Genomic DNA, 15,528 nt, shown 5'->3' with positions numbered 1-15,528 from the left:
TACCAAATTGCATCTTCTCCTTGGGAAGATAATGTATAAAGGCCATACATACATTATGTATAAAGGCCATAAGATATGTATAAAGATTATACCAGAATGTTCATCTGTGTTCTTATTTAGAGTCTTTGTTATTGCTTTTTTGTTGTTGTTGCATGCATGCTCAGTCGTATCCAACTGTTTGTGACCCCATGGACTGTAGCCCACCAGGCTCTTCTGTCCATGGGATTCTCCAGGCAAGAATACTGGAATGGGTTGCCATGCTCTCCTCCAGGGGATCTTCCCAACCCTGGGATCAAACCTGTGTCTCCAGCATCTCCTGCACTGGAAGGCAGGTTATTTACCACTAGCACCACCTGAGAAGCCCCTGTGAGATTATGCATGTAAGGATAAACCACAGAGTGCTATGTAAACACAGAGCATGGTGTAGAATCACTTAAACCCTGACCAAGACTGAATTTATGAACTAGCTCTGAGTCCCAGCTTGGCCACACTTTCTAGGTGTGTGCTTTGTTTTCTCATCTATAAACAAATATAATAATAATGTCTACTTTCAGAGAGGGTTGAATAATATTTAGACAGCCCTGGAATAGTGACTGTCGGGCAGCTGACAGGCCCTCCTTGGTCCTCTTGACCCCTAGTTTAATTCTTCCACCAGATTAACCCATGATTTCCTGAGTCTGCATTTTCCATTTGTATTTGCTGGTTCTAGATTGTGAATTGAGTTGGGAACTGCGTGCTCCAGGCTCTGCTCAGAGATCAAAGCTCAGGAGAATAGACTGTCTCACAGCATATTTCATGAGACACTGCCTAACAAAGATGCAATTGATGTAACATTCACAGTGTTTTTCTGCCTATATAAAGAGTCATTGATTCAGAGCAGTTGCTGTGCCTGTGAAAATGTGTGTTTTTTGGTCTCCGTGGAGACCACCTCTGGCTGTTCTGTGACCACCAGACTTAATTATACACTGGGGTTGCCAAGGGAGCCTGCAGAGTTGTCTCCATAACAACACATCCTTGTGTAGTAAAAGGACCGCAGTCCTGAACTGTTTTCCATTTAGGAGTTTCTCTTAAAAGAGTTGAGAAAGTTGTGCTGGGAAGTAGCAACCTTCTTTTGATTTATCCTTAGGAAGAACTCTTGAGTGGATAGGAATTGTTCTGAGTTTTGACCTCCTCTTGCTCAGGTTGTTTGGCCAGGTCTCGGGAGCATGACCTGGCATCTTCCTTTTTCCCAGTCACATGTTGACATTTCTCTTGACCTATTGCCCAGATATTGAACTGAGAAGGAAGCTTGGCTAAGTGAGTTTCAACGTGTTTTAAGTATAGGATGAACTTGTGAAAATGTCATCAACAGATGCTGTGATGGTTTGGTGTTTGGAAGTTTCAAATGTCTCCCAAGACCATGGGGGAAATGCTTGCTGTTTCTGGTGGAACTGCAAAAAATGAAAAAGAAGAAGCAGCCTAGTGTCTTTTATAATGGAATCACACAGATTTCATAACTTTTAAATAACATAATTTTTTCCATCAAAATTTTTTTTTCTGATGTATTTGCAGGAAAGTTTCAGAGCTTAACATGAAGTCATACCTTGAACTTCTGAGAAAGTGACAAGTAAACAAATCCTTCAGGTTCTGGAATAGGTGTAGATTCCGTTTCTGGTGCATACATGCTTGTTTGCACACACACATACAGATTGCAGAAAGTTCCTGGAAGTACAGTCGTGATCCCCATCACACTTTGCTCTCTCTAGTTCTAGTCTACACTGAACAGAGTGTTAGTTGTCCTCTGTCTTCTACTTGCTACTCTGTTACAACTCTTAAACTTTTTTTTTTTTCCAGTTTCATACAAATGTAACTGTCACATGGCACGGTATTACTTTAAGCTGTGCAACATGGTGATTTGATATTCATATATACAAATGATCACCACAATATATTTAGGTACATCCCTTACCTCCCATAGTTACAGAAAATATAGATTTGCTTTGTGAATTTGCCTGTCATCCTTCTCCATGTCATTCTGGTTTAGTATATGTGCTGCTGAAACACACACAGTTACTTCTTTTTCTTTATCATCATCATCCCCATCATCTTCATCACCATCTGTTGGTGCGGAGAGCCTGCTGCTGTCTTTCCTCGCTTCCTAGGTGGTAAAAGGTAATCCCCAAAGAGAAGGTTACTCGTCTCAGTTGATTACTGGTATTGCATGCTCAGTCATTTCTGACTCTTTGTGACCCCATGGACTGCAGCCCACCAGGCTCCTCTGTCCATGGGATTCTCCAGGCAAGAATACTGGAGTGGGGTGCCATTTCCTGCTCCAAGGGATCTTCCCGACCCAGGGATCGAACTTGAGTCTCCCGTGTCTCCTGCATTGGCGGGCAGATTCTTTAACCACGGTGCCACCGAGGAAGCCCTTCCCCTCACTTTGGTATTTGCATTTCTTCCTATTTTCTCAGCTTCCTTAGACTCCTCACTCGTTCTTCCTGTCACATTTAAAATCTCATTTGAACAGATTACTTTCTGGGTAGCAGTTCGTATTTCTTTATTTTCTTCCTCAAGCTGTTACTCAGCACCTTGATGTGTTCTGGAATGGTCTGATGAAAAGAAATTATTCAACCCAATGTAGCTGTAGCTTTTTTTTTTTTTTTTTCAATTTTTCTTTTTAGCTGTAACTTTTATGTTGAAAAAGTGCACTTACAAAATCTAATCATGACTGTTTCCTAATTAAATCATTTTTCTTTTTCACAGTCTAAGTGGCTAGGGCAATGAGAAAAAATTTTTCATGGAAAATGGAAACTTAGAGGCAGCAGCATAATTTCCTTTACAGTCTCTAACTGGGCAATAATAACATGTCTATGTCTTTCCATGACATCACCGCTGAGGTGATGGGAGCGTGAAATAGCAAGTTCAGAAGCTGCTCTGTGTTTGTTGAACTATATGGAAACAGTCAGCAAGAAGCTGGTTATCTGGGAATTATTCGTTTATAAGCAAGGTTTTCCCAGAGGACACGTGAGAGGGGAAATACAGTTTTGGACTGAGGGGGGGAAATTAAATTCCATTTCCTTTTGTCAAAATAATTCCTAGGGAAGTGAGTGATGTTAATGGACATTTTGCTATTTTGGATAAGGTTGTTGTTTTTTCTTGTTTCCCATTATGAACTCCTGATTTTTTTCTGGGCTATTTTTAGTACCATTGATCATCACAGTGCTCTCTGCTGCAAAAATGTGATAACGATTCTGGACTTCTCAACTTCTGACCTGAATGAATTTGCTTTAAAGGAAATACCCGGAATTTCTGCCCATGTTCTGACTGCAAGGTTTATAGGAATTCTGTCAGTATCCAAGATAATTTATAATACCTAAATTAAAGTTATTGGCAATACAAAGAGCAGTTAATTGGGAAAGTTTACAAGGCCTCCACTGTGGGAATAAATTGATGTTTCCTTGGTTCATTGTGGATACAATAAATGATGGCTGAGTGAATGCTGATTTTATGCATCTTTGCAGGCTTGTGCACTCAGATCAGAAATAAAGGTACAATTCTGCACATATCTTGTAAAGTCCCTTCCACTGCCCCCAGTTATGCCCTTATAATGTATGTGCCTCTGTCTTTAGCTGTGCCATTAATCCTGTTTGAGTTCATTTTTCCTTATGAAGATCTTTTTTCCCAATCATTAGATCCAAGTTCCCCAGGGTGTGGCTGGACACAAGGTAATTAGCAGGGTGTACGTCACCATCTGCATGTGCCCAAACCAGAGGGCAAGCTTCAGGCCTGTGTCATTGGAGAACAAGCTGGCAGTCAGAGCTAATAAAATAAAGCAGTTTTTGGGAAATCAGAAGGAGCAAACTTTCATTATGGGAAAGCTAAGTTTTTTGTTGTTGTTTTGTTTTTTAAAATATTTGGCTGTGCCTAGTCTTTCTTGCGACCAGGGATGGAACCCAGGCCTGCTGCATTGGGCGCTTGGAGTCTTAACCAGTGGACCACTAGGGAAGTCCTGGGAAAGCTAAAGTTTTGACACATGATAATAGAAAAGAATGACATGTGGATTTGAAAAACTTAGTAGACATCTACTTGGTGCCATTTGGGGCAAATAAACTTCTCTCTCCCACAATACCTTAGAAACATCTTGGTGACCTGGCCCCCCGGGGCCCCCAAGTACCCCACTGGATCTTGCCCCATACTTGTTCTCCTGTTTTATCCCCCAAAGTGGAATTTACCTAAAGTTCCAGTGGCTCAGATGATAAAGAATCTGCCTGCAATGTGGGAGACCCAGATTCGATCCCCAGGTCAGGGAAGATTCCCTGGAGAAGGGAAAGGCAACCCACTCCAGTATTCTTTCCTGGAGAACTTCATGGACAGAGAAGCATGACGGGTTACAGTGCAAGGGGTATCAAAGAGCAACTAACATGCCTGAGCAACTAACGTCGCATAGTCATTTGCTCATTTTTTTTCTCTTGAAAATGCCCTCCCTTACAAAAACTAGTCCAAACTTGCTTCCCCTACCCCGTCGCTGCCCCCTCACCCCGACTCTCTATCGGCACTTTAAAGTGACCCAGTGGCTCTTTAGGTTAAGATTTCTGATGTTGTTTTTGTTTTTCTCTAAGGCAGTTCAGTATTGAACACAAACTGCTATGTGACACCAAAACAGCCAGTCCATTAGTCAAATGTGTGGCAGAAAAGGTTTTTTACAATCAACAGTTAATTGTCTGATATTATGAAAGATGTACTAAGTCTCTTCATTTGTGTCCAATTCTTTGCAACCCTATGGGCTGTAGCCTGCCAGGCTCTGTCCATGGGATTCTCCAGACAAGAATATTGGAGTGAGTTGCCATGCCCTCCTCGAGGGGATATTCCTGACCCAGGGATTGAACCTGTATCTCCTGCATTAGCAGTCGGGTTCTTTATCACTGGCGCCATCTGGGAAGCAGATATTATGTAAGCTAGACCACATTTGACCATGTATTAGAACACAGGTGTAATTGTATTTGATTGTTTCTGTGCACGTCTGGGGATTTGGGGTAGTGATTATGAGAGGAAGATTATGACAGGGACAGGCTGTCTCTGGCTACATTCCCACATCTGTCTTCTTGTCATGTGACTTCTGGGGGTGTTGCAGGAGATACAAGGAGGCACCCCTCCTTCAGTTATTTGAAATGAACTTCTTTGCTAATGTCTTGAGTGTTCTAGCTACCTGTGAAGGACAGAACATATCAAGTGTATTCCAACGAAAAGGGAAATGGAATAATTGCCAAAACATTCCCTCTCAAAGTGTTGAGCTCCCAAATCCTAACAATCCTGTATTGTTTATCTTAAAAAAAATTTTTTTTTATTAGAGTATGGTTGATTTAGGGCTTCCCAAGTGGCATTGGTGGTAAAGAATGTGTCTGCCAATGCAGGAGATGCAAGAGAAATCGGTTTGATCCCTGGGTCAGGAAGATCCCCTGGAGGAGGGCATGGCAACCTACTCCAGTATTCTTGCCTGGAGAATCCCATGGACAGAGGAGCCTGGAGGGTTACAGTCCATGGGGTCTCAAAGAGTCGAACAGGACTTAGCATGCACCTGAGGACATGGTTGATTTACAGTGTTGTGTCTGCTCTACAGCAAAGTGAATTGGTTGTGCCTGTATTAACATATGTATCCACTCTTTCTTAGATTTTTTTCCCCATAGGCCCCTAGAGTTTTTTCATTTATTATTTTTTATTGAAGTATAATTGCTTTACAATGTTGTGTTAGTTTCTATTATACAACAAATCAGCTCCATGCATATATGTATTCCCTCTCTCTTGAACCTCCCTCCCACCAAATCCTAACATTTCCAGGGTACACAGAGAGAAGTAAACAGCTCTGGCATGATCAGGTGGGAGGATATGTTTGGCGGTTTGGAACAGGAGCAACGACACTGCTTACAGTAGGGTTTATAAGATAGGAGTGCAAGCCTTGAGGTGGTGAGCACATCGCTGACTCTCATCTGAAGGGAAAAGCCAGCCGAGTTCTGAGCCCAGGAAAATGGTGTGTCTTCTACTGGTGTATCCCTGCTCTAACATCTGAGCTGAGCTTCACCATGTGAACCACTCAGATCCAGTCTAGTCCTAACACATCTTTTGTGAAGCCAGTCACGCTTATTCTTATTTTCAAGTTATGCTTAGACAGTTGACTGTTCACTCTAAGAATTATATAATCATGATTCCATTTCAATACTCACACCTCCTATGAGGGTTTTCTTTTCCCTGAAAAAAAAGTTTTCAAGTTGCTCTGTGGGAAGTTGATATATTCAACAGACATTCATAGAGTGACCTGTCACAGTCCAGGCTGAGAAGATGAGGGAAGATGACAGCAGAGGGAAGTGACAAAGAGCCCTGCATTTTGGAGACAAAGAGGATTGGAAAAATATCCCACTCTCCAACAATGTAACTGAAAAGGTTCCTTAGCCTCTGGATGTATCAGTTTTCTTATCTGTAAAATGGGAATAATTGTATAACTTTCACAGAAATATTACAGGGATTATATGAAATAATGTACTGTTGTTGTTGCTCAGCTGCTTAGTCCTGTCTGACTCTTGGCGACCCTGTGGACTGCAGCACGCCTGGCTTCCTTGTCCTTCACTATCTCCCAAAGTTTGCACAAACTCATGTCCATAGAGTCGGTGATGCCATCCAACCATCTCATCCTCTGTCATCCCCTTCTCTTCCTGCCCTCAATCTTCCCCAGCATCAGGGTCTTTTCCAATGAGTCGGCTCTTCGCATTAGGTGGCCAAAGTATTACATTCAGTTTCAGCATCAGTTCTTCCAATGAATATTCAGGGTTGATTTCCTTTATGATTGACTGGTTTGATCTCCTTGCTGTTCAAGGTACTCTCAAGAGTATTCTCTAGCACCACAGTTTGAAAGCATCAATTCTTCAGCGCTCAGCCTTCTTTTTGGTCCAATTCTCCTGTCCGTACATGACTACTGGAAAAGCCATAGCTCTGACTACATGGACCTTTGCTGGAAATAATGTATGTTGAGCAATTAAAGTTTGCTCATATTAATTGAAAAGAATAAGCTTTTCCCTTGCAGATGGAGAAATGTTTGAAGTACTCTTTGTATTTTGGATTTGGCTACAATTTGAGCGCTGCTGACTTGTATCATTAGAAAACCTTCACTTCTGCTTTGTTCCAGTTTGACAATCTAGTGTCAAGAGGAATTTAAAATGACCAGATTCAAGTGGCATCATAAGTTTTAAAGTTCTTTTTTCAAGTAGCTCAAGGAACCTAATTTATCATTTGATCTAACATTTTGGAAGTCACAGATGTCTGTTCTAAAAAAGAAAGCAAAAGAGGAAGCAGCAGTCCTAAAGGTTGATGGATGAGCCTTCAGGAGGGAATTGCAGCTTTCAGTCTGTGCTAGATTGGTTGTCAGAGAATGGGGATTTGAGACAGAAATGGTTTTAAATGCGATGTAGAGCCACACACCCACCAGAATGGCTAAAATTAAAGAGACTGACAATACCAAGTGTGGGTGAGGATTTGAAATAATGCCTGGTTTAGAAAACACTGAAGCTAAACAAGATTTATTATGACTAGGCAGCCTCACTCTTGGTTTATACCCATGAGAAATGAAGACATATACCCGCAGCAAGGCACGTATGGTGGTAGGGAGTTAGAGGTGATGGTCCCACGATTCTGAATAGAGTAAAAAACTTTTTTTTTTTTTTTGCCACACCATGCAGCTTGTGGAACCTTAGTTCCCCAGTCAGGGTCTGAACGCATGCCATGGCAGTGAAAGCAGCAAGTGCTAACCATTGGACCTCCACGGAATTTCCCATACTGAACAACTGTTGAATGGTACACTTCTAACAGGGTGAATTTTATAATATGTACATTCTATGTCAGTAAGACTCATTTTAAAAAAAATCAATAATAGGAATATCCACAGTAGTTTTACTCATAACAGCCTCAACCTGGAGGAAGTAGTCCATACGTCAATCAAGGAGAAATAAATTTTGGTCTAGCCATACAATGGACCGGTACACTGCGATAAAAGAGCCTATAGCCACAAAAGTGATTTGGATGTATTGATTGGGAAAGAACCTTGTGAGATGCTGAAAGGGTTTCTTTTCTATCTGGCGGTGGTTACATGGGTATTTAAAGATGTAAACATTCAACAAGCCCCACACTTAAAATTTAAGCTCGTTGTGCACTTTACTGTATTTGTGTTATAATTCGATTTTTACAAGTCTTAACGTGGGTGCTGCAAGGGTGTGGTCCTCAGAAAACACAGCTGAGCCGCCTCTCCAGCTGGTCCCTGGGAAGCGCAGGTGTTGGGGCCGGCAGACCCTCCCAGCTCTGACCTTGACCCTGTCTTTATACTGCAGATGGCCATGGGTTTCACTACTGAAGAAAGAGCAGAGCCCAGAGGCTGGTGCCTTGCTGATCTGAGCCCTGGCCACCAGTTCTCTTGAATGTCACGGTTGGAGAGGATTTCTAATCAATATTCAGCTCAGTGCCAAGGCAAAGAAAGTGAGCTCAGGCTTTCTGATAGCATTGCAGAAGTATTTATTGTTCTGCCTCTGCTCCACAGGCTTCAGTATTTCTTCAGTAAGTAGTAGCCTCCGCTGAACCCTCTCTCCTTGATGGAGGGGGGCCTTCGATAGGCTCCTGGCTGCACCTGGAGGAGGATGGGTCCACGATCGCTACCTGCACTCAGGCTTCCTGGTGTCTTTGATGGAACCCAGGCAGGACCACAGTGCAGATTGCTCTGTTCTTAGCTTTCTAAACTGTTCAGGGGATACTCCTTGTAAATCACATGGGGACCACCTCACTCTAGCCAGCTGCCCAGGTTTTCTAAGTTAACTGATCTCTGATTTTGGGGAAAAAAAAAAGTATATATATATGTGTGTGTGTGTAACTATGTTTACAGTTTAAAATTTCAGAGACAGATTAACATTAGGGATATTTTGTTTTTGTTGTTCAGTTGCCAAGTCATGTCCGACTCTTTGTGACCCCATGAACCACAGTACACCAGGCCTCCCTGTCCATCACCAACTCCTGGAGCTTACTCAAACTCATGCCCATTGAGTCAGTGATGCCTTCCAATCATCTCATCCTCTGTCATCCCCTTCTCCTCCTGCCTTCAATCTTTCCCATCAGGGGGCCAAAGTTTTCAGCTTCAGCATCCGTCCTTCCAGTGAATATTCAAGGTTGATTTTCTTTACGATTGACTGGTTAGGGATATTACTCAGCCTTAAAAAAGAACAAAACTGGGTCATTTGCAGAGACGTAGATGGACCCATACACAGAAAGAGAAAAACAAATATCGTCTATTAACGCATACGTGTGAAATCTAGGAAAATGGTACAGATGAACCTATTTGCCAGGCAGGACTAGAGATGCTGACATGGAGGATGGATGTGTGGACACGGGGTGGGGAGATGGCCTGGGAGCTTGGGGTGGACTTGTATGCACTGCCATGTGTCAGATAGATGGCTAGTGGGAGCCTGAGGGCAGAGAGCTCAGCCTGGTGCTCTGCAGTGGCTTAGACAGGTTGGGTGGAGGGTGGGGAGTGAGGTCCAGAAGGGAGGGGATATATGTACGCATGTAGCTGATTCACTTTATTGTACAGCAGAAACTAACACAGCATTGTAAAGTAACTATACTCCAATTACCAAAAAAAAAAAGCTGACTAACATTAAGTGGCTTCTCATGCAGTCGGTCTGCCTGCCTCTTGGGGACACAGATTGTGTGTCTGATCATGGACCTTTTTGGCTTCGGCTGCAGTGAAATTCCTGAGTCGCTGCCTCCTCTGCTGTCTGCAGCCTCCTCCCCACCACAAAGGTAGACGTATCTGGCGTGGATTTGGCATAATAGCCTCATCTCTGCCTCCCTATCTTTGTTTTCCTGCTCCCTTCATCTCTCTTATCTACTTCCTACAGACATGTCAAGTCTGTAACACTGTCTTTTAAGCCTCCTGAAAATTCTCACTGGAACAAGTCAAGGAGTAAATCAAATTCCCTCTGTCCTTTTCAAAAAAAGTTGTAAGTGAAAGAGTAAAATGCAATCCCTGAGAAATGCTTTATAGGTGATTCCTTTGTCTTAGGGATGGGAAACTGAAATCCAGAAGGAGGAATGGGCGGCCTGAGGTTAGTCAGTGAGTTTGTGGTGCAACAAGGGGATACCGGGGACTCTCACAGTCCCGAGACTGTCTCATAGACGTGGCAGAAGAACAGATTAAGGTGAGCTCTTCTGAAGTCCAAGTCTGGACATCTGATGAAACTACACACCCCATTGTCCTGGCCCTGGCTGCCCATGGTTTTGGGGATTTTTTTGTGTGTTTTTGGCCACACCGTGCAGCTTGTGGGAGCCTAGTTCCCTGACTAGGGATCAAACCCTCACCCCGTGCATTGGAAGTGCAGAGTCTTAACCACTGAACCGCTAGGGAGGTTCCTGCCCATGGTCTTTAAGTGAATAGAATTCCCATGGGATTTTTGTTTTCAATACCTTGCAAGGAAAAAGGGGTTTCCAGCCACTGGGTTTTTTTCTCTCTTCAGGTTTTCTTTGGCTTTATTGGTGGCTTCCACCTGCCTCACACTTTCCATTTCTGTTAGTACTAACACCCCATGGCTTAGAGTTTGTGAGCTTGTTCATACTGTTCCTTCTATGTAGAAAGCCCTTTCCACCTTTCCTCACCTGGTAATTCTTAACTGTCTTTCAGCATCAGCTCAGGAATAATCTCAGTGTGGGACTTGTTCCCATAATTGGGTACACCCATGTCTTGGCATGAGTGTGTACACAGTCACTTAGTTGTATCCAACTCTTTGCGACTGTAGTCTGCCAGGCTCCTCTGTCCGTGGGACTTCTGAGGCAAGAACACTGGAGTGGGTTGCCATTTCTTCCTCCAGGGGATCTTCCCGACCCAGGGATCGAACCCCTGCCTTCTGCATGGGCAGGCAGATTCTTTACCACTGCACCACCTGGGAATCCCATACCCACGTCTTAGCACTTATCATTGGATATAGAAAGCTAGAAACCTCCGGAAATGGCTAACCTAGAATAGGGGTGCTAGGGGCAGTTTCTTACCTTTCCTTTTTATCTCTTTAGTTCCTAGCAAAGGGAATTTGACCTTAGTTTCATTCCAGCAATAATTCAAAGCCCTTTTCCTCTTTCCTTTCTAGTTCAGTGAAAGCTTCTTCTGAAGCAGTTTGTTGTTTTTTCAGCTTTCCTTTTTTAAATTCTCCAAAAGAGCAAGGAATAATGTCTTAGCTCTGGCTGCCATAATAAAATGTCATAGATTGGGAGGCTTGAACAACAGACATTTATTTCTCACAGTTTGAGAGGCTGAGAGGTCCAAGATCAAGGTGCCAGCAGGGTCGGTCTCTGGTGGGAGCTCTCTCCTCGGGTTGCAGGTGGTGGTCTTCTGTCTACGTCTTCACATGGCAGAGAGAGGGCACGAGCTCTCTGATCTTTTCTTATGAGGTCACTGAGCCCATCACGAGGACCCCACCCTTGTGAGCTTGTCTAACCCTAATTACCTTCCAAGGGCCCCATCTCCATATACCATAACATTGGAAGGTAGGGTTTCAACATGAATTTAGGGTGGAGGACAGGCACATAAGTTAATTCATAGGCAAAGAGTTCACGGGTGACCCACTGACATTTTGCAGTGAGTGCCAAGAATGCATGGGTGACCCACTGACATTTTGCAGTGAGGGCCAAGAGTTGGGTGGCAAGAGCTAGAAAGTCTTCATGGTTTACAGAAATCCCTCAGGGGGAACTGAGCTGGTGGAGTGAGTCCTGTGCAAACATCGTCTGTTTCTAAGGCATTCTCACTCTGGTCTTATGAAACTGGGTGTGATCAGACCTGGATCTGGCATACAGCCCTTGACATCATGGACTCCTTTCTCCCAACTGATCCTCCTTCAGGAATTGTTGGGATTAAGAACAGAGGCAGATTAAAAGTAGCAAAAAGTTTTTTTTACCAGATAAGTACCACATTTCCTATCTTGAAACATCACAAGCAAATTTTCTCTTTTTTTCCTTTCTCTCTCTCTCTCTCTCTTTTTTTTTTTTTGGCTGCACTGCCTGGCATGCAAGAGCTTAGTTCCCCAACCAGGGATTGAACTCATGCCCCTTGCAGTGGAACCATGGAGTCTTAACCACTAGACTGCCAGGGAATTCCCTGCAAGTGGGTCTTGCTGTATATCTTTTGGCAAATCTATTCTTTCACTTCCATTATTTCCAAGTATAACAATATGAAAGTGAAAGTCACTCAGTTGTGTCCAGCTCTTTGCAGCCCCATGGACTATGCAGTCCGTGGAATTCTCCAGACCAGAATACTGGAGTGGGTAGCCTTTCCCTTTTCCAGGGGATCTTCCCAACCCAGGGATCTAACCCAGGTCTCCCACATTGCAGGCAGGTTCTTTATCAGCTGAGTCACAAGAAAAGCCCAAGTATTAAGTATAACAATAATGTGAAGTTATTGTTAAATTAAATGGAGATTGAAAAAAAAATCCTCATGGCCTTGGAATAAGTATAATTATGGTGTTTTTATTTAAAGCTTATTTGAGCTTAAATTCATTTCATTCCTGAAATTTGATGGCAGTGATTAGATCCATTCTTTGAGTGAATCAAAATAACTTAGAAAACAAAAACACTTGGGTCCTCTTCGTAACTGCTTAGCTGGGAGACTGAACAACATTTTAATCAATAGGACAGAAGTTTGAAAAATAACTTGGGCAGAAATCCATCTTTACAAAAGTAAGTCTGTCAGTAGATGAGTACATTTACTAATAAAATGGGCTTCCCTGGTGGTTCAGATGGTAGAGAATCTGCCTGCAATGCAGGAGACCTGGGTTCAGTCCTTGGGTCAGGAAGATCCCCTGGAGAAGGGAATGGCAACCCACTCTGGTATTGTTGCCTGGAGAATTCCATTAACGGAGGAGCCTGGTGGGCTATAGTCCATGGACTTGCAAAGGGTCCTAGATGACGGAGCGGCTAACACACTGAATAGAATGAGACTGAGAAAGTTGAAAAAAAGTACTAGAATGAAGATCTATTAAGTCTATACCAGGCTGTCACTGAATTGAAGGAAAATTAGAGTAGTCTCAAATTCTTCTTTTGTCTTCAACAATTGGATGTTCTGAGTATATAATTTTGCCCTTTATACTTCTTGCAAAGAAACAATACTTCGGCGGGGGGAAGGAGGAAGAAGCAATACTTGGCAAATTGTAGCCCCTTTATTTATTTTTTAGATTTTTTTTTTGATGTGGACCATTTTTTAAGTGTTTATTGAATTTGTTACAGTACTGCTTCTGTGTAATGTTTTGGTTTGGGGCCCTGAGTGGTGTGGGATCTTAGCTTCCTGACCAGGGATTGAAGTTTCACCCCCTGCACTGGAAGGTGAAATCTGAACCACTGAATCACCAGGGAAGTCCCAATAGCCCCTTTATTTAAAGAATTATAGTATGTTATAGAAAACAAAACAACCAACAACATTAGGTATTTTTGGATGAGCCCAAGTGGAACACCCACAGAGATAGATGAAAGGCACCAACCCAAAGGTGCCAAGGAACACCGCTTCAGCAGACATGATATTAATATGGCCTCTTGAGAAATGTTTGAATACTCAAGAGAAAAGTCTGACACCCAGCTCTCAGGGAGAGCCGATACTTTCTGGCATTGCTGATCCAGGAAGATTGCGGTCCCAGATAAAAGGTATGAAGGTCCATAGATTTCTAAAAGTAAAACCAAAGGACCAGTCCCAAATGGTATGAAAAGTCACAGGTCTTTTCAGCACACTGCTGCTGCTATGTCACTTCAGTTGTGTCCAACTCTGTGCGACCCCATAGACGGCAGCCCACCAGGCTCCCCCGTCCCTGGGATTCTCCAGGCAAGAACACTGGAGTGGGTTGCCATTTCCTTCTCCAGTGCATGAAAGTGAAGTCGCTCAGTTGTGTCCGACTCTTAGCGGCCCCATGGAGTGCAGCCCACCAGGCTCCTCCATCCATGGGATTTTCCTGGCAAGAGTACTGGAGTGGGGTGCCATTGCCTTCTCCGCAGCACACAGCATGTGTTAAAGATTTCAGAGTTTTGGTATTTGAATTCTTCTGTCCATTGGTCCTCCCTTCTTGGGATGTGGACTGAGAGAATATATGAGACTTCCCTGGTGGCTCAGTGGTAAAGAATCTGCCTGCCAAGACAGGAGACACGGATTCCATCCCTGAGCCAGGAAGATCCCACATGCCTCGGAGCATCTAAGCCCATGTGCTGCAACTACTGAGCCTGTGCTCTGGAGCCAGGGAGCTGAAACGACAGAGCCTGCGCTGCAACTGCTAAAGCCTGTGCACCTAAAACCTGTGGTCTGCAACAAGAGAAGCCACTGCAATGGGAAGCCTGCATACCGCAACTAGAACGTAGCATCTGCTCTCTGACACCATGCCCAGCAACGAAGACCCTACACAGCCAAAAATAAATAAATAAATTATATTAATAAGAAAGAAAGAGAACATATGGACAAGGAAGAGTAGGCAAGTGTTCCCAGGTGGAATTGAAAAACTCAGCCTTGGTTTAGAGACATAAGGCTTTCTGTTCCTTGTAGGAGGCATGCCTTCCTCTCCACCCTCCACTCCCAACCCAACAGGTGGAGACAGAGGGTAAAAAGAATTTTATTGCATGGATTCCAGAGAAGAAATAAACCATGTGGAGTTTGGATTCTTGCCTTTAAAGCGCTGGAGTCCCACTAACGAGTGTAATGAGCCTCATCAAGTGTACAATCAGATGAATAATTTTTCCCGCTAGAGTGATCTTGGAAGAGATTGAAAGGATGAAAGGCAGAAGATTTTCCTCCCCCCCAGGCAGAGACAATCATGAGGAAAGAAACTGTGTGTTCCTCTCACCTCCAGTTTGCCCGATTAATCATCGTCAGTTGCATCATATCCGACTCTGTGTCTGAAGAGAAGGAGACTGGGTCTTTGAGAAAGTCCTGGTGCTGCTGGCCGCTACATGCAAGATCCTAGACTATAATAAAAAGACAAAGCCAATTAAAATTGTAATGATGAGTTAATATGATTGTTACTGATCAGGAAGGTGTTCAGAACAGATCAAATAAAACCTCACCTTGCTAAAGAATCTGTCTGCCAGTGCAGGAGACAGGGGTTTGATGCCTGATCAGGGAAGACCCCATATGCTGAGGAGCAACCAAGTCCATGCACCTCAACTATTGAAACTGTGCTCTAGAGCAGCTACTGAGCCCGCTTGTGACTGTTGAAGCCCGCCTGCCCTGGAGCCTGTGCTCCGCAAGAAGAGAAGCCATTGCAGTGAGAAGCCCGCATACTTCAACTAAAGAGTAGCTCCTGCTCACCCCAACTGGAGAAAAGGCCGAGCAGCAGTGAAGACTCAGCACACCCAGAAATAAATGAACAAAATTATTTCTTAACCCCCCCACCCTGGCCCACCCCACCATGACATCCTACGTGGCTCTAGGGAAGTTGTGGTCAGCCAAACCAGGTTTGAAAAGCAGTGCCTTACCATCTCTCTGCGTCTTAGTTTTCTCATCTGTGT

General features: G+C 43.6%; 1 protein-coding gene across 4 annotated transcripts in view; it reads left to right on the top strand.

Annotated features, from left to right (window-relative positions):
* Window positions 1-15,528, top strand: part of TMEM241 (transmembrane protein 241) — a 115,154-nt gene that overhangs the window by 75,389 nt on the left and 24,237 nt on the right. Inside the window, exon 14 of one of the 4 annotated variants that reach the window (XR_005725227.1) lies at window positions 9,682-9,807. The exons of 2 other annotated variants lie outside the window; for them this stretch is intronic. Coding sequence is in view for 1 of the 2 variants with exons in the window: in XM_040264726.1 (XP_040120660.1) it covers window positions 3,182-3,190 (9 nt within the window). In the remaining variant the exon portion in view is untranslated. Of the gene's footprint in view, window positions 1-3,181; window positions 3,356-9,681; window positions 9,808-15,528 lie in introns of those variants that run through there. One more of the 4 variants, XM_040264726.1, reaches the window with a different exon arrangement.

This window comes from Oryx dammah, unplaced genomic scaffold (assembly GCF_014754425.2).
Source record: "Oryx dammah isolate SB20612 unplaced genomic scaffold, SCBI_Odam_1.1 HiC_scaffold_22, whole genome shotgun sequence".
Lineage (NCBI taxonomy): Eukaryota > Metazoa > Chordata > Mammalia > Artiodactyla > Bovidae > Oryx > Oryx dammah.
The sequence above is the reverse complement of the archived record's forward strand: the minus strand, read 5'-3'. Positions and strand labels throughout refer to the sequence as shown.